The following is an 18,226-nucleotide window of genomic DNA, read 5'->3' on the forward strand; positions in this document are numbered from 1 at the left end:
GAATGGAAAGTCAACAAGGACCCTACAATTGTGTTTTCTGACAGGACTCGCAAACTCGCCGACACACGCACACAGACACACACACATGCATGCACAACGCCTGCCTGTCTACATGCATCCGAGTCTATTATTATGCTAATGAGTCTCCAGTCTCCACATGTCCCCACAGCCTCTGCACACACACACACACACATATACACAGACATATTTCGCTGAACTCAGCAGTATAGCTGCACTCGTGGCTAGCAGGGAAAATAACGAGGAGTGGACAATTTCACCATCACAAAAACAGATGGGACAAAATGGGCAGTGCGTGTCACTGATCAGCACGGAAAGACACAGAGAAATACACTTACAGGTCCGCTGACACATATGTACTGAATGCTTTCTTTTCCTTGGATCGTCTTGCTTTTTATGAATCTGAAACTTTCTCTCCAGTGATGAAGCATTTTATAAAAGAGAAAGATAAAATGCTCAACAAGTAGGAAGCTGTGCACCTGACAGTATGCTGACAATATGGCTCTACTATCAGCAAGTGCAGCTATGAGTTACTGTGTATTACGAGTCCAAAAATGCTGGGACACTGTAAATAAAGTGCAACTAAAAACAGCATGCAACAGTTTGCAAATTTCTAAAACCAATATTTTATTCACCATAGAACTTTGAAAACTTACTGATCAATTTTGAATTTGAAAGTAGAATAAAGAAAAAGGGCCCGTTATTGTCTTTGCAGTGCACAAGAAAAGTGTGGGTGCTCCACACCAACTTTGCAGGAATAAAATATAGATAGTAAGACATGCATCTCAAAAAAAGTTTGGACAGGGCCATGTTTAGCACAGTGATTTCTCCAGATGCTCAAAATCTTTTGACAACATTATGTACTGTAGATGATATATTACAGTACATAATAGGATATTCAAGGTCAATTTTTCCTTGAGAAACATTACTGAAATTGTAGTTTATTTTCCTCTCAATCTTAACTTCTGAGAAACTCTTTTTTTTTATACCCAGTCATGTTACTTACCTGCTGCCAGTTAACCTAATACGCCAAATGTTCCTCTCTCTGCTTATTTTTACCACCACTTATTTTTCTAGCATTTTCTTGTCCCTGTCCCCAAAAAATTAAAATTAAAATTAAAATTAAATGTTATATGTTCTCAGTTTAAACATTTACTATGTTTTCTATGTTTGGTTATGAACAAAATATGAGTTTATTATAATTGCAAATGTTTGCATTTTGCCCTTATATTTTACCCAGTGTTCCAAAACTAATATAATATTGAAGAAGTTTAAAATTATAGTGGTGAGTAGTACAGCCCACCCAATTTCTTTAAACCGATTCTGAAGAATATAACTTTACTCACTTTCTCCTGCTGATAAATTAAGGAAGCCACTGCTATACTTCAGACTTGCCAGGCGTATTGTTGGAGTCATGAGAAAGCGCTCTGGCAAGTTCTGAGGTTTCCTCATCAATGTACCTAGAAGAGATTGATGAGAAAATGTCATATTATAAAATGTTTTCTCAATCCTCAATTTTGAGGTTTGAGAAGCTGTTTGTTTAAACTGAAAGTGAGCAGCAGCAGTCTCTCCTGTTTTATTAACCCATCCATCCACCCAACCTCCTCTCTGTGCAGGCTCTGTATTGCTGTATTACATTGTTAGCTGATTTACACATATTCGCACAAATGACAGGTCATCATTTCTATGGCTGCTAGAGGGCTTTGTCACTTGAGGATAAATATGCATCATTTTAGGAGCATTTGCTGAAACAAACAAAGGGCTTGTCACAGAGTGACTGCTGGAAATGCTTCATGTAAGACAGTTTGTACATACAGTGTGTGTGTGTGTGTGTGGGGGGGGGGGGCAGAATACAATAAAACAATGAGATGGAAACTAAAAGAGGCTGAGAGCTGCACAAGAAGATGGGTGATGAGTCTCACTTCATTCAGTGCAACATCAATAGGTTAGTTTTTTACTAAAAATGTGATTTATTTAAGAAATTCTTCATACTTTCAGAGCCTCAGATTACATAGTCAGACACGTGCTATTACTCTTTGTATTTAATGTTGTAAAATCTTAAATATGAGCAAGAAACCTCTTTTATGCAACACATAGATCCTGAGGCCACTGATGAATATGCTGCTGCACTTTGATCCACACATATTTACACATACTGTACTGTGTTTTAAAATAGACACGCTCTTTCACACCCACAGGACATACCCTCTCTGTCTCCTTTAAACATTTATCAATGAACTTTAAAAATAGGTTAACTCCAAGGACCTCACCAAAGAGAACTTACATAAATGCACACGTCACTGAATTACATCATACGCCATCATCCCTCCTGCCAGCCTGCCTGCGTGTGTATGAATGGGGAAGGGCTTTGCATGACAATGTGTGTATATATGCAAGTCTGTTTCTGCCTGGTAGCTGGAGGGAAAAGTCTGTTTGCATGGTATTTAAAAAAAAAGGTCCGTCTATTTCTCTGTCTCTCTGAAAGACCATTCAGTAAAAACACCTTCACCTCAGCTGCATTAACCAAACTCATTGGCTAATGCTGACTATGGATTTATGCGCCTAGGTTCTGATTGGTCAAGAGGAGTGCTGATTTGCATAAGAGGAGCTTGATTGGTTGATCGCAGCGTAAAAGCGTTGACCTGTGTGCGGTGCTACATTAGAAGTTGGAGTTGAGCCGTTGGTTTGATGGTTTTCGGTCCCTAGGAAGGACTACAAATCAGGCGGGCACAAAAGGTTTCCCCTTAAAGCAACAGTTACTGAACTTTTTATAACATAACATTTTTATACGTCATGAGCTTAACATGCAAAAGCAAAAGATTATCTATAGAAACAACACAGTGTAACAGATTGAAAAGAAAAATCAGATTTCTAAGCACTTTCCTGTCTACCTAGATGCAATCTTTGATTTCCAGTTTATGGAATAATCCACCCATCCGTGCATCCAACCAAACATCTTTCACTGTCATAATCAGAGTGTGAGAGTGGGCAAGCACAAGAAACTATCGAAATAAAACCCTCCCCGGCTATCACAGAGCACCGCTGCTGTTGGTCCAACAAGACAAGATGCTCTTTTTTTTCTTTTTCTTCTCCTGATGAATAAAATTTAGCTTCCCCCTCCCAAACCTCACCTACCCCCTCCTTCTCGCGCCCTATAAAGCCGCAACAGCTGATCCCGTGCACTACAGAGAGCCGCAGCTCCGCACGCGCGAGGAGTGGAGAGAAAGAGAGAGAGAGGAGAGAGAGAGGAGAGAGAGTGAAACGAAGAGTTAGCGACCGGAGAAGAGCTGTTCTGGTCTTCCAGCCGCAGTTTTTAAAACAAATTTGAGCAATATTTTATTTTTATTTACTTATTTTAAATGAACTGTGATGACGTTTTGGCTGAGTCTGTGATATTCGAGCTGGGGTTTGAAGTCCTGCGAAGGTCTCGAGAGGTTTCTTGGACTAAACTGTCCCGACCTTTAACCAAGCGCTGCAACTCTGCTGCCATACTCCTTGCCGCTTCTTTGACCGGCACCCAAATGTTTGTTTATTTGTTTGTTTGTTTGTTTTTTGGTCAAAAATCGTCAAGTCGTTGACTCACCCGTGTTTGGATTGCCACTTTTGAGCAGACAGACCCCTTAAAACTGCTCGTTTCGCCTTTCTGTTTATCTCCTTTCCCTCTGGAGCTGAAGGGGCAGTAGCGGCTTGGCTGTGTAAAACAAAACAAAAAAAAAAAGACGGGGGGAGGATAGAGTCTTGCGACGGGAGGAGCTGTCCGGTGCTGAAAGCACGAGCCTGGACGTTAGGAAGTGTTTGTTGGGAGCTGTCCGCGTGCTGAAGACCAGCGGTTTATTAGAACGAGACCATAATCTTTCTTTTAGAAGCAACGGATTTAAGCACGGCACAGCACGAGGGACGTTTTTAACGGAGCAGCCATACAGAAACTGACTTATATTCTTTTATTTTTGAGCCTTTAGGACTCCACAGGTCTTCCAGTGGCAAGTTAACGGGATGAAAACAGACCGCTTTCTCCAGGAGATCCGGCTATTACTTGCAGACATAGCCTGTATTTGACAAACCACAGCAAAATAAATAATAATAATAAATTAATATTATGTGTGGTAAACATGCAGAAGCACACGAGGAGAGCTCGGTTTCTTTGATCTTTAAAAGCCATGTCTCCACTTTTCCAAGCTGTTTGACGGAAGGGAGCAAGCGTAGCGTTAGTGGATGAATTAAAAATAAATAAATAAAATTACACGGTTAAAATAAAAATCAGCTGATCGGGGTTTCATAGGTTGTGAGTTTAGACTGAAGTGGGATAGAAAAGCCTGTGTTTGTCGTGCAAGTGTAGGAGCCATCATGCCTCGGTCTTTCTTAGTGAAGAAAGTCAAGCTGGACGACTATTCGGCTGCCGAGCTGGAGAGCTCGTATGGTCACAGCCGAAGAGAAGAGCTCAGTCTGCGATTCCATCATCATGACAAAGGTTAGTCACACACCTACACACACAAACACGCCGGGGCACACACACACGCGCGCGGAGACAGGCGCCCATTTAAAGCCTGCCATGCATCCCTCTGAGAATGTTTTCACTCCCAGATTTAAAGCATTAGTCATGACTGTTTCAGAAGGAAGAGGAGAAGGGAATTACAGGGTCAAACTTCGGTCATAGCCCCCCAAAAATATACCATTTCCAACACTGTAATTATACTCGGTGAAATGCTCTGGTTCCATGAAATAGACTTATGTAGAGAAACAAATGAGAGGAAACCTACACTCTCAGTCTGATAAGAACCTCTCGAGTCTTGGGGCAATAAAAGAGACGGTTTAATAATAATACAAAATAGGTAATATAAGGGAGAAAGTGTGCGATGCATATTGGATCTGACTGCAGTCAGGTCGGAGGTTAAGAGCTTTTTATATAGGCACTTCATGAGGGGGAAATACTCTGTATTATTTATGGTTTTTAATGCTCAAGGAAAGGAAGTCACATCTGGAATAAAAAATAATTTAAAGAAAACAGGAGAGAATGCTTAATTGAATTTCAGGTTTGCTTTGCACTCCCTCAACAACCTGTTATAGTTTTTAAATGTACCTGTAGCATTTTGCGTTCCCCCCTGCCTTTACTCTTACACAAAGCATTATAACACACACATCCAGCTCTGAACAGTTGCTGACATTAACATGTTAGGCAGAAAAATACATTTTTACCGAAGGAGCATACAAAGACTGTGGCGGAAGCAACAGGGAGCCAGAGAGCGCAGGATCATTGCAGAAAACCATGCTAAATGATTATGTTAATGCATTATGTCAGCAGCACACATACATTGGGATACACCGTTGTTCTGTTGCCAATTATATTATTCAAATCAGCCTTCTCTCCAGCACCTGTGAGTCACTTTCAAAGATTTCTGCAATCATGCCCAGCTACACTGGCTGCCAATGGTTCCCACGCACTGTATAATCTGGGGTACACGGGGAAAATACGATACAGAGTCAATGAAAAGGGCAGTATTTGGGTCAAATATTCAGTGGAAAAGTGTGGAAATCTTTTACAAAAGGAATACTTACCTAGCATTTCTACTCAGAAGTCATGCATTTGCTCTGGTCTGATGATCTCGGAAGCAAAACCACAGAAAACATGCCATATGCACTTTAACAGAGATAGGAGCTTTTATTTATGTCAATATGCCCTTTACATTAAAGACACGATACTGAATAAAATTACTATATGCTATGTAAATGGGTCACAAATCCCCAGAGAAAAATAGCTATGGTTTTTTGCTTCATTTGTCCCCCTTTGCCCCCCTGTAGCTTATTGTTTTGATTTATGTTTTGAGAGTCATTGTTCAGCATCCAGTAATGTAAAGCAAATAAAGTGGCAGGTTTTGCTAGAAAAACACATAGCACCCTTATAGGTCAATAATTTGCCTGGATTGTGTGTCTGCTTGATTCTGCCCTCTAGTGGCCAAAAAAGAATGACTACAGCTTTAAAGAGCTAAAAGAGAAATTCACCGTCACTGCACGGGGACAAGCGTGTAATGGAGTTAGTGCAGCCTGCTGGTTTTCACATTGTGCCAAGGTCAAATGTAAGATGAAGAGATCCCAGGCGTTCTGATGACTGATCTGAAACCAGAAACATGCAGCAGAGGCAGCAGCAGTAGCGTTGTGGCAAGCATGTAAAGACTAGGGAAGCTATCCCTTGTTATAAATATAACAACAGTTTGACTGAAGCAAATGCAGCTTGTTGCACACACACACACACACACACACACACACACACACACACGCACGCACACATTGCTGTTTCTGTCAACTCGGCACATTTCCCAGGCAGCTTGCACAGCTGAGTGCACAGCATTACCCACACACATACACACACACACACACACACACAGACAGGAAGCAGTCGGTGACCTACAAGTGTCCAAAGCACACAAGTGTGCGTCAGTTACTGCTGGTTTGGATCAAAAATTAAATTGTAGCTTGCAGCCTTTCTCTCTCTCCATTTCTTTTTCTTTCCATTCCTAATTCTCGGTATTTCAAAGACACATGAAAGTGGGATGGCTCTAGTTTGGCAGAGTATTTAATCTTTAATAAGCATTTAGAACAGCTATCAGCTCTAATGCTGCTAAAGTACTTTGAAATGAATACGGAGTTGACACAGCGAGACAGATACTCAGACAGAGAGAGACAAAAAAACAAATAGAGACAGTACACTGATGCCGAGATGCGCAGCAACAGCAACAGTCACAGTAAGAGTGCTTTAAATGAAAAGGGATGAAAGGGAATGGTCATGTTTAATTGGCAGGGATTGTGCAAAAAGGTTCCGTGTGAGAAAAAAGTATCCTAAAACCAGACAGCGAGCTTGTTTTTGTTTCTGCCTGTCAGTCACATATGCACGGCTCAGTCTGGCTGTTAGTACAGGTGAAGGAGAGGTGATATGGTACACACAGAATAGTCAAAGATAATGTAGATAATGGATAGGGTTATTTTGCTCACTTGAAAAGACTTCTTTTTTAGTCTGTCTCCCTCCCTAACTTTCTTTCCTTGGACGCAGGACCAAAGATTTCTGCTAATTAGTCATAGATCATATAGTTCCCTACATCACCAGCAGGACAATTTACCCTCTATGGTGGCCAAGAAATAATTAGTTATACGATGCATTGAGATAACAATTACTGAACACCATCTTTTTGTCCCCAGAAAGATGAACCCTTTTCATCATAGACTCTAAATTGGCTTTCCGTGTCTTGCTTATCCAGCAGGTCACGACCACGTATTAGTATGCTGTTTCAGAAAATCTGACGGTATCATTATTTTTCACTAAATCTTAGACAGCATTTCATGCAGTAAGAGTTTGGAATTTGGTGCCATCTTTGCTAACGCAACGTCGATCAGAGCAGTGCTTCTCAAACTTCTTCTGCCACGGCCCCTATCAGAAGAAGAAGTCTGTGTAAAAACCCCACAAACCCTTCTTAAAGCAATCATTAACAACTGAAAGTGTAAATTTTAGTGGAATAAAGGTCAGCACTATAGCATCAACAAAACTTAGCAGGCTGTGAAGTCAGTCCCGGCAAAACAGCTGATCTCAGTGCCAGCACACATTAACTGATGACAAAACTCCCTACTACACATCCAGCTGGTTATCCCACATAGGTCGTTATTTAACCCTCTGAGGTCCAAGTCATCGTCAGCAAGGATCCCAAGCCCAAGGCAAAACTGACCTTCTGGAAAAATATGTAATGTGTTTCTAATGCGCATCAGCTATATTGATTATTTACTGTGTTCCCTGATTGCCAACACTTGGGAGAACGTCTTCTTCAAGGTCCTTGCCGATGATGATTTAGACCTCAGTTGTGGCACATCTGCAAGCCACTTTGAAACCCACCTTCTAATTTAATTCTTATCACATCTGTTGTCACTGGCACTTGCTCTGTTCTGTGTGCTGCTGTCTTGCTGCTGCTATCCCCACCTCCATCTTTCCACATTTGCACATGGAAGTGCGGTGAGGTCCCTGAACAGAGCTGTGCTGCCAAATATAAATTACTACAGATGGAGATATCAATCTTCTTTTGAAGATTCTTTTGAAGAAGTGGACCTTAATTTACTTTAGTTTCACATATTGCACTTTTCCCCACTTGCAGTGGCTCCGTGCCCACCGGTGTGGCATGTGCCACTGGTGAGTCAGGGCAAGGTTAGAGAACGGAGGGAAGCAGATGTAGGTGGTTTATCTGCAGCAGCTTGCAAGGCTATACCACCTCCAGTGCAGCTGCTGAGTATCCACTATAGTCCAGGACTGTAGCAGGACTGGAAACTGTCAGTTTGAGTGATTATGACTCTCTACAACATCTCCAAGACTCCAGCTGCTCTTAGTCAACATACCTGGTTATAAGGGTCCAAACTGAGCACTTGGTCATGTTTCAAAACTTTACTCATGCTCTATAAAACAAGGCACACACACACACACACACATTGGCACACGCACAAACACAGTACTTCCTTCCAGAGTGCAATGATTGAATATTTATGATTCATGATTTCCTCTCTCCACTCCACACCTCTTCACCCCCCCCCCCCCCCCCGCTTTCCCTCTATTTTCTCTCTCTATTACTTGGTCTTAATTAAATTCGAAAATGTTAAATTAGCATGAACGCTGTGTACAGGACTGCCAAACCACCCAACCACCATCACCACATTTAACGTAGCATTACTTTCTCACTGCTAGGTTTTTCTTTCTTTCTTTCTTCCTCCCTCCCTCTCTCCCTCACCTTAATATGACTCCCCTTTCTCTACCCTTCTACCCTCTGTCTGTTGTTCTCATCACATTATCGACCAACATCTGAGCCTTTCTCAGAACTGCATCATGAAATTATATTACCAGCAATAGTATCTCCTCTGCTGTCTGTGTCTTAATGCTCACAGAGTGCTAATTGAAATGGAGAGCTATTGATCGGCATAAATCCACAGGAGTTGCGGCCATGGGTTATTAGCTACCAGTCTCTCCTTGTGTCTGTTACAGTTTAGCCTGTTGAGTGCCAATAATAGAAATAATGAAGCAGCTGGCATCATAACGCGGCATCAAATAATTCACCAGATTTGTCAGGGGGTGTGCACAAATATGCAGGTTGCTTTGGAATTTGTGAGTCTCGGTGGAGTGTACTTCCCGTTTTCCCTCAAGACGGAGACTGTCAGTGTCACTGCGCCCACTGAGTAATGCACTGGACCCCCCCCTCCCCCTCACCCCCACCCAGCTGCTGTAATAGAGATGCTCTTTGTACAGCAGTTGAGGTTTTGACAGCCCTGAGGTGTGACTGTGTGCAGCTTCAGACCTGTCAGAAAAGGTGCAGCTGATGAGGAGCAAGTGTGCTCACTGAGCCCTCCAATGAAAAATAAAGATTTCCCACTGAGGGGAAAGTGTCTCCTCCTTGCTTGTAAGGACTGAGAGGCATTTTACTGCCACTATGAATACCACAACTGTCTCCTTCTCTTTCCCTTCATTTGCTTTGCATCACCTCCAAAAACCGATGTGAAGGTATTTCTTTCGAATCGACTCGGAAACCTTTTTGGTCTTTTATGGATACTAGGCTTAATGGGAATGCATAACACATGGCGAATGTGGTTCATGTGATCCTTATTGTGGTACAATTGATATTTAGAAACCAGAGATGCCAGGGTGTGATCAGTAATGTAATGTAGTCTGGAGACAAAATGTTAATAATGAATGAACTTTGATGAACGAGTGTGATTGAGGCCTGCCGTTGTACAATACAATTATATAAAAAAACAATTTTCTAAGTAGTTATAGGTTCTACAGAGCCCTCAGGGTCTTGAGTAGTACAGTAACGAGTGCTATAATAGATACTAGATCCATATCTTGTATTTCTAGCACTCAGGTGCTTTCTTTTTATAACTCATTGCAACAACATGGTGGATAGTTGGACGAACTTGGCACTTAATATAAATCTCTTCCGTTTTTGTGTTCTGCACTTTGGACCTAAAAGGTGCAGAATGATTAACATTTGAAGCAACATAATACGCAGTCATACATTTGGGAAAAAGTTTTGTATGAGAAAATATCATCCAGTTACTCAAAAAAGAGAACTATTTTACCAATCTCAGATGTGTCATTCTGGAAAAAAAGAAGAAATGCTAGCTGGCTTCTTCTTCTGGTTGGTGGATGCAAACGGTAGAAGGAGGAAAACAGTTCCTACATGTAATCCAAACCAATGTTTATTAGTGTTTTGATGAGTCAGGTTCTGGAAAGAATCATTAATCATCATCAGAATCAGAATACTTTATTAATCCCAAAGGAAGTTATGTGGTCATAGTTGCTCCAAGACAGTGAGAACAGTAACAAACACGTTAAAATAAAATATCTTACAAAATAGCCCTAATAATACAAAAAAGCTCTAATACATACATGTACAATGTTATAAGAGGAATTGAGGATAACAAGAATCCATCATATCCAAGAGGAAGCAGACAGTTTTACAGTCAGTGTCTCAAACTGGAAAACTCACACTCAAACCATTTGTGTGGATAAGCAACACTAAAGTGCAGAACAAACTTAATTTTAATTTTGTGGTGAACTGCCCCTTTAGGTTTTTGTTGGAGACAGGTTTGCCAGCACTCAAATGTCCCTTTTGACTGTTTTTAGTTTTGTAGCAGTCACTTGTGTAGATTTCCAAGCCAATCAGTTTCTAATTTCCAATCAATCCTCCTGCCACGATGACTTACCTCTTTTTTGTCTCTTCAGGTTACGTCAGTGATTATTTGAGTCCTAATCCGTACGACGATGTGGTTGGAAGCGATTCATCAGTCATCTCTAAAGTACCCTCCCCGAGCCACTCATCAGTCATCTATGGCCGCATCAACAACACATATTCTGGCATCCATGGTGATATCCATGGCGATTCGGACCAGCCTGACAGTCCCCGGTCCGAGGTTTCGTCATCAGCCGGTGGATACATCAACGGCGACACAGCTGTGAGTGAAGGATACAGCGTGGATGCGTTTTTCATCATGGACGGACGATCACGAAGGAAAACCACGGGAACCCTGAGGGGAGCTGCCCAGAGGCACACCTGCAGTGAGTGCGGTAAAACCTACGCCACGTCCTCCAATCTGAGCCGGCACAAGCAGACGCACAGGAGCATAGACAGCAAGATGGCTAAGAAGTGCCCCACATGTGGGAAAGTGTACGTCTCCATGCCAGCCATGGCTATGCACCTCCTGACCCACGACCTCAAGCACAAGTGCGACGTGTGCGGCAAAGCGTTCAGCCGGCCGTGGCTGCTGCAGGGCCACATGCGCTCGCACACGGGGGAGAAGCCGTTTGGGTGTGCGCACTGTGGCAAAGCGTTTGCTGACCGGTCTAACCTGCGCGCTCACATGCAGACACACTCAGCCTTCAAGCACTATAAGTGCAAACGATGTAACAAGACGTTTGCTCTCAAGAGTTACCTGAACAAGCACTATGAGTCGGCGTGCTTCAAGGGGGCGTTCTCCCCTCTGAGCTCCCTGGGAGAATGACTGGGGTGGTTTTAATTTATTTACATGCAATTTTCCTGGCCTCATTCCCTACTTTTATTTCTTTCCCCCAAAAAGCAGAATCTGAGTGTTACAAGGCAGGAGTGTTTTCTCTGCAAGAATCACGAGGTATATGACAAAAATAGATTGAAGGCATCCGTTCCTATCAAGAACCCTCCAATCTCTCCTTTGTTTTATCTTCCCTCATCCGCGAGTGGAGTGAAAAGTTTTCAAGGCCTAATTTAGACTGTCACCTGCGTCGATAAGTTACTTCCCGTTGAGGCTTTTTGAAATATCTGTGAAGATAAATAAAGCACAGCACATCTAGCTCATCATTTTTGAAGATACCTAGATCTATTTATGTCCATATCTACCCTCATCATTCTGTTTTTTTTTTTGTTGTTGTTTTCCCAATCCACGAGGAAATGACACTAAAGCACAACTCATCTCCAATCTCCAAGCATGAATCACATCATCGGTTTTCTTCCAGTGAGATTCAATGAGCTTTCAAGTTTTATGCGTTTCTAAAAACAGACCTTCATAATCTAAGGATACATGTGGTGTCCTGCTTTTACTGAGACCGACCTTGGACTGAGCTTACAAAGATAAAGCATCAAAACAAGGAAAGCACGCAGTGTTTCTCCTGTGCAAGTAAACAAGATACTTGTAATGATATTTATTTATACAACCGGACACCTGCAGTATACAGTGTCTGTATACGTGGCTTCTGACATTACCACAATGAACTGTGAAGAAAAGACGCACCTGTCACAATGTGGTAGTACAGGCAGTACACCTGTGTGGTGAGAAATGACGTATTTTTAAAACTGTGGACAAAAGAGCTCTTTTCTTTACTTCTAAGTAATGTTGGGATATGTGCTTACTTAACTGCAAACAGTGGACCGTTATGAGTTCCAGTTCAGGATCAGATGGCTAAAAACTCCCACTGAGCCACCAGGGTATTCCTTAACAGTTTTGCTATAACCTAAATCTGATGTTATTATTAATATTATTATTATTTTTTAATTTGTCAGTGTTGGATGGGGATTGAGACATTAAAAATGTCCTGGATTTCCTCAAAAGGTCAAACCTTTTTCCAGTGTTGTATAATAGTTTATTTGGATCAAGAAGCACAGCATTCATCTTTGAGGTTTTTATCTTTTTTTAAAAAAATGTGTCTATTTATGATTTATGTATTTATGTATTTATTTATTTATTTACATATGCATTTACATTTGTATTGATTTGCACTTTACTTGTTTGTTTTTTTTGCTTTTGTTACAAATATGCCAAAGCATTTGACACTTTCTAATTAATGAATATCTTTTTACTTTTGTCAGCCACTTTAATTATTTAAACTAATGCATGCAAAAAAAGAGAGGAAAAAAAATAATAGCCTAATAATGGAATCTATGCCAATTTTATGAATCTTTTTCGGATATTTTTCCAAACCTCTTAGATAACAGGCAAAACTGAACAAATTTCTGTCTTGGGCAATATTTCGTTGATATCCGATAGAGCAATAATGCATGATATTTTTGAAGACACGTGAGTCATAACTGCTTGTAACATCTTGATTTTTTTTTTTCAAATGCCACTATTCTATGTAGTTACGAGAAATGACATTTCAGGGAGTTAGTGAACCAAGTTAGTGTTAAATAATGGCGGGTTGGGTTTAGAGCTCTAAATTTACAGGGACTGTGATGCCGCTGTGACAGCCAGTCAGAAAGATCAAATTGGAGTGAGCATGGAGTCTGTTTTTCAAACTCAGCTGCTTTGGTATGCAGTGTGGAAAACGTTGCCTCCTAGTTACAATTTTATATTGGCATCATTATAATCTTATAGACAGTTGTGTCTGTATGAGTATTAGCAGCTGCTGGGGCTTCCAGGGGTTCACACAGGTGGTTCTACTCCTTTAGATAGAGGGCTCTGGGTCGGGTCGGGATGGGTCTTTTTGTACATGGTTTATGCACTGCCTGCCTCGTATTATTATTCTAAAATATCGTAGAGAGTAGAAGGTACTGCTGTAGACCTCTGGTGCTGAAACATGGACGAAACGCAAACCCTGAACAGTTAAAACTGTGGCCACTCTTCTGCCTTGGTATCATATTGGAATTGTTTAAGATGTGAAACAACAGCTGTGCTGCTGAACCGGCTTCTCTTTGATCCTCACTAGTCCTTGAACACAGCCAGAGTTTCTTCCTATAAGTTGGTCACAATTATTGTGCTCTCTTCTCAGTATTTTTTTTTTATCCAATCAGAAGATCAGTTTTGCTCGAGGGCTTTACATGAAAACACAAAACTCCATTTGAAGACTCAAAGGCTCTTCCTGATATCAGGTTGTTTTCCTTTTCATCATCTCTGGCTGTTGTGAATTTAATGTGGCAGTTCTCGATGTGATTCAGACTTTTGTTGAGAACGAAGAGGAGACATTTGGTCAATATTTCAGCACCAGAGTGCATCGCCGATCACTTAGATTCTACTATGAACTACTGTAGCCTACTATAGCCACAAGCTAGTTTATCTATTCTTATATAAAAGCACTTCCTCTTATGAATTATAACCTAAAACCTTTTCTTTCAAAGATAGTAGCACAATGAAAGAGTTTAGATTCAGGTAGACGATGCCTTGTATGTAGAAATAACCTCTTTCTCATTTTTCTACTACGATGATTCAAAGATAGAAATGACAAAACAACAAATAATGCTGATGTAACACAGGCTGTTGTCCTACACCACAAAATACTGTTAAAAATGACACTTTCAGTATGTGCTGTGTCATTTTTCTTAATATATTTGTGAACGCATCTACACCACACCTTTTTTAGAGTAAATAAAAACCTAAATATTTTGCAGCAAGAGGCCTTGTAAATAAGCACTGATGTGACTTTGGAGTCTGATTATTTCTACAGAACTGTAACGAGTGATGATGATGACGATGATGATGATGTTGGCAGTGATGATGATAATGATGAAGGGGAGAATGATGAATTCTTTTGGAGCTTCCTGCTTTGTTTTGAGTTCTTCCTCTGAGGTTTTTTTTGGAGACCTCAAATGGCCGGTTTGAAACCATGTAAAGCACAAAGACAACACTGGGCATTTTGTTTCACTTCCTAAATAAAAAAATACTTTAAAAACAATTTTGATTGTTTTCTCCTTTTTTTCCCGCTCAACACAGGTGTAAATGTTAGGTAATGATTATTATGATAGCCTTTAGTCATTATGCCATTAGGCTGTATCAAACATAAAAAAACACTGAAACTTCATTAGGTACACCTGCTCAACTGTTTAACACAAATATCTAATTAGCCAATCACATGACAACAACTCAGTGCATTTAGGCATGTCAAGACAACTATGGGTAATAAATGTAATTTAAGTGACTTTGTTTTTGGTATCATATGAGTATTTCACAAACTTCTGATTTACCGGGACTTTCCCACACACCAGTTTAAAGAGAATAGCATAAAAAGGAAAAACATCCAATGAGCAACAGTTCTGTGTGCTGTTAAAAAAAAAAGTAATGTGAAAGATTTTTACAAAGTTTTGATACAGATCATAAAAAAATCCCAAAAAATGGTTCTTAATCAACATGTCCAGTGTTAAATGCCCCATAACTGTAAATAAACATGAAATTTATTCTAATTTACTTACTTTTTTTTAATACAAAATTTTTTTTTTTCCTTACAAAAAGACAAAATTGAATCTAATTTCAGAAATATCCAATTTTTTATGCTGTAAATACAAATATTTAAACATTTTAAACAGAGTAGAGAAGTTTCTGTAATTTATATAGATATGATTGTCCATTGTTATGTAATTATAGAAGTTTTTACCCCCCAAAAAGTTTTAAAAATTGTATAATTTTTAATGAGTATATGTCATCTTGAAGTATTAGTAAACTGAAGTAATTATAATTAATTTCACCAACGGCAGATTTTTTATTAGTTGTATATTCTTTAAAATTACTGATCAAATTGGTAAAATTACAGAAAAGAATAACAATAGAAATACATATTTTATTTTAGTCTTCAGATATCTTAAGAGTTTAAACAACATGTATTAAACACCTTTACAGTTATGAATGAAACATAGCCAGCAGCAACTACATAAAACCAGGTAAAGGATGACAAATGGATTTAACTTAAAAATGTGGATTTTGGTGTTTATTTTACAGAAATTTTCTGTATTCAATTATAGAAAATTTCTATTTCCATATAGAATTTTTAAATAAATATTCTATTTTTTTCTGGCAGTACAGTATTTCCGGCTACAGCAGCAGATTCCCCTTCTGTCAACTAAGAACAGTAAAATAAGGCTACAGTTCACACAGGCTCACCAGAACTGGAAGATTAGAAAAACATTGCCTTTTGTAATGAGTCTTGATTCCTGCTGTGAGAGTCACATGGTAGGGTCAGAATTTGGTGAAGAAACGAAAGCATGGATCCATCCTGCTTTATATTGTTAGTTCAATATGGCGGTGGTGTAATGGTGCAGAATAGTCTGTCTTAGTACCAACTGAGAATTGTTTAAACACTGCAGCCTATTATTACAGAACATGTCCATCCCTTTATGACTACAGTGTACCCATCTTCTGATGGGCAGGACAGTGCCTCATGCCACATAGCTCAAATGATCTCAAGCTGGCTTCTTGAAGGTAACAATGAGTTCACTGTGCTCAAATGGCCAGCACAGTCACCAGAGCTCAATCCAGTTGAGCACCTTTGGGAACAGCAAATTTACACTGTTGATTTTCATCAAATCTGCAGCAACTGTGCTATCATGTTGTTTCCAGCCACTTGTTGAATCTGTGTCATGAAGAATTAAAGCATTTCAGAAGGCAAAAGGGGTCCAACTTAGGAAGCTGTAACTTGCTCATAGTTTCTTTTTTTTATATATTCCTTATAGGTAAATCCCCATGCCCTTCAGAGATTATTACCGACGTTTGTAACACTGTTTTCAGTAGTCTCTGAGCCAATGATAAGATGAAAGGATATCAGCAAAGCTTATGTATCCTTAAGAGGGTTGAATGCTGTTTCTCAAAACGTGCACACTGCGCTTTATCTATAAACGAGTTGCAATGACCCTTTAAAGAGCACACTCATGTAGCTGTATAAAAAAACCCTATTCCTCAGTTCAGCAAGCTGTGCGGTATGCATTAGTCATTAGCAAATTAACAAATCATCAGTCATGTAAAGAAACAGCTTGAGCCCAGTGAGAACATGTTTGCTAAAAAAATATAGTAAAAGTTTAATAAATATTGTCTTTGGCCCCTGTGCATTCATTACCAAGTAAACAGTTAATTAGTTTTTATAAAACATTAATCAATTTGATTTGCCTGCAGTTTTAAAAACTGCAGCTGATTATTGTCTACAAAGCCCTCTTGCTTTTTTTTTTTTTTTTTAACCCCATGGCGTCTCTGCAGAGGTCAAAATCTCAGCTCTGTTTGTATATGTGTGTAATTTTTTTTACTGTTCAAACTGGGTCTCACTCCCAATCACAGAAGCTGGTGTCAGTGCAATGTCTTTAACCTTGACAACAAGGATGCAGAATTTGTGCATGTGTCCAAAATGCTTGTGAATGTCTTTGCTCAAAAAACAAAACAAACAAAAAGCAAAAGCAGAGGATTTGTAATTTGCCTCAAGGATTTAAAAAGCATTTTTAACCTTAGAAGGATTCTGACAGTAACAGGGTTTAACAGCAGTTATATTATCAAAGTAACAAACACATACTGTAATGGATGCACTACTATTTGTTGCTCTGCTAGTTGTGTTGTCTGAAATAATTTAAATAGCAACAAAAAACCTTGGAAATTCATTACAAAATACTCTTTGTAAAAATTCATGATGCAATAACATTTCTTTTACCATAGCCACAAACACAGGGCTTGTATTGTGTAGCCTGTAAGCACTTAAAGTCAGAGTAAATGTACAGTGAATTGTAATGAGGTGCTGCCACCATGGACATAAATTGATTAAGAAGAACCTTTGCCTGAATTAAGCATGCGTACACATAAACATGTGTGTACCTAAAAGACTGCAGTCATTCTGAGGCATATCCTCATATTCTGTAATTTGTTGCCAAGTTGGAGACTGCATACAATCTGCTTGTGATAATATAGAGGTTAACTGAGAAATCTGTGAAAATCAGAACTTTGCTTCTGTCTACATACACGGAAATTCAAATTTTTCTAACCATCATAGAGTTGAAAGAAAATTTCAGAAATTCCTCAACAAATACTGACATATTTGTTGCTGCAGGATGGTCATTTGTCTGCAAAATGGTATAAGCTCTCAGCAACCTTGCTTTTATATAGAAATTTAACAGGCTGGCAACCAACTGACAACCAGTTGGCAATTAGTTGTGCTAAGAGAGTGATTTTGACTAATTGCTACTAATTGTTGCTGTTATTTATAAATGGCAGTTGTTTGCAAACATTTGCCTCAACACAGAGTTTGAGGGTGTTGCATGCTAAACCTCTCTGTGACTAGTTGTTTGCTGCAAGTACAGCAAAATAAATAAACAAAAATTAAATGAAACTTATGCCTCCTTTTCCTGGGTATTCAGCTGCAAGCCTGTTCTTTACATAAGTATTGCTTTGCCACTCAGTCAATCTCAGTGCTGACATCATTACTCTAGTCCAGTCATATTCTTGTCTGCTTTTTTTTGAGCCAGTCAGCCTCCACTTGGTGGTT

The 18,226-nt window shown here is 39.7% G+C and overlaps 1 protein-coding gene across 1 annotated transcript; it reads left to right on the forward strand.

The window, feature by feature from the left end:
- The first annotated feature begins 3,188 nt into the window (after positions 1-3,188).
- LOC100692824 (transcriptional repressor scratch 1) lies at positions 3,189-12,908 on the forward strand. Its single transcript, XM_003452512.5, has 2 exons — positions 3,189-4,486; positions 10,760-12,908. The coding sequence occupies exons 1-2, from the start codon at positions 4,363-4,365 to the stop codon at positions 11,533-11,535; spliced, it is 900 nt and encodes a 299-aa protein (XP_003452560.1). The 5' UTR covers positions 3,189-4,362; the 3' UTR covers positions 11,536-12,908.
- The last annotated feature ends 5,318 nt before the right edge of the window (positions 12,909-18,226 follow it).

This window comes from Oreochromis niloticus, linkage group LG22, assembly GCF_001858045.2.
Source record: "Oreochromis niloticus isolate F11D_XX linkage group LG22, O_niloticus_UMD_NMBU, whole genome shotgun sequence".
Taxonomy (NCBI): Eukaryota; Metazoa; Chordata; class Actinopteri; order Cichliformes; family Cichlidae; genus Oreochromis; species Oreochromis niloticus.

Bases quoted from the DNA above. Each gene is read 5' to 3' on its own strand.
- LOC100692824 (XM_003452512.5), top strand. From the start codon at position 4,363: ATGCCTCGGTCTTTCTTAGTGAAGAAAGTCAAGCTGGACGACTATTCG. The intron at 4,487-10,759 runs GTTAGTCACACA...TTGTCTCTTCAG, and splicing joins ATTCCATCATCATGACAAAG to GTTACGTCAGTGATTATTTG.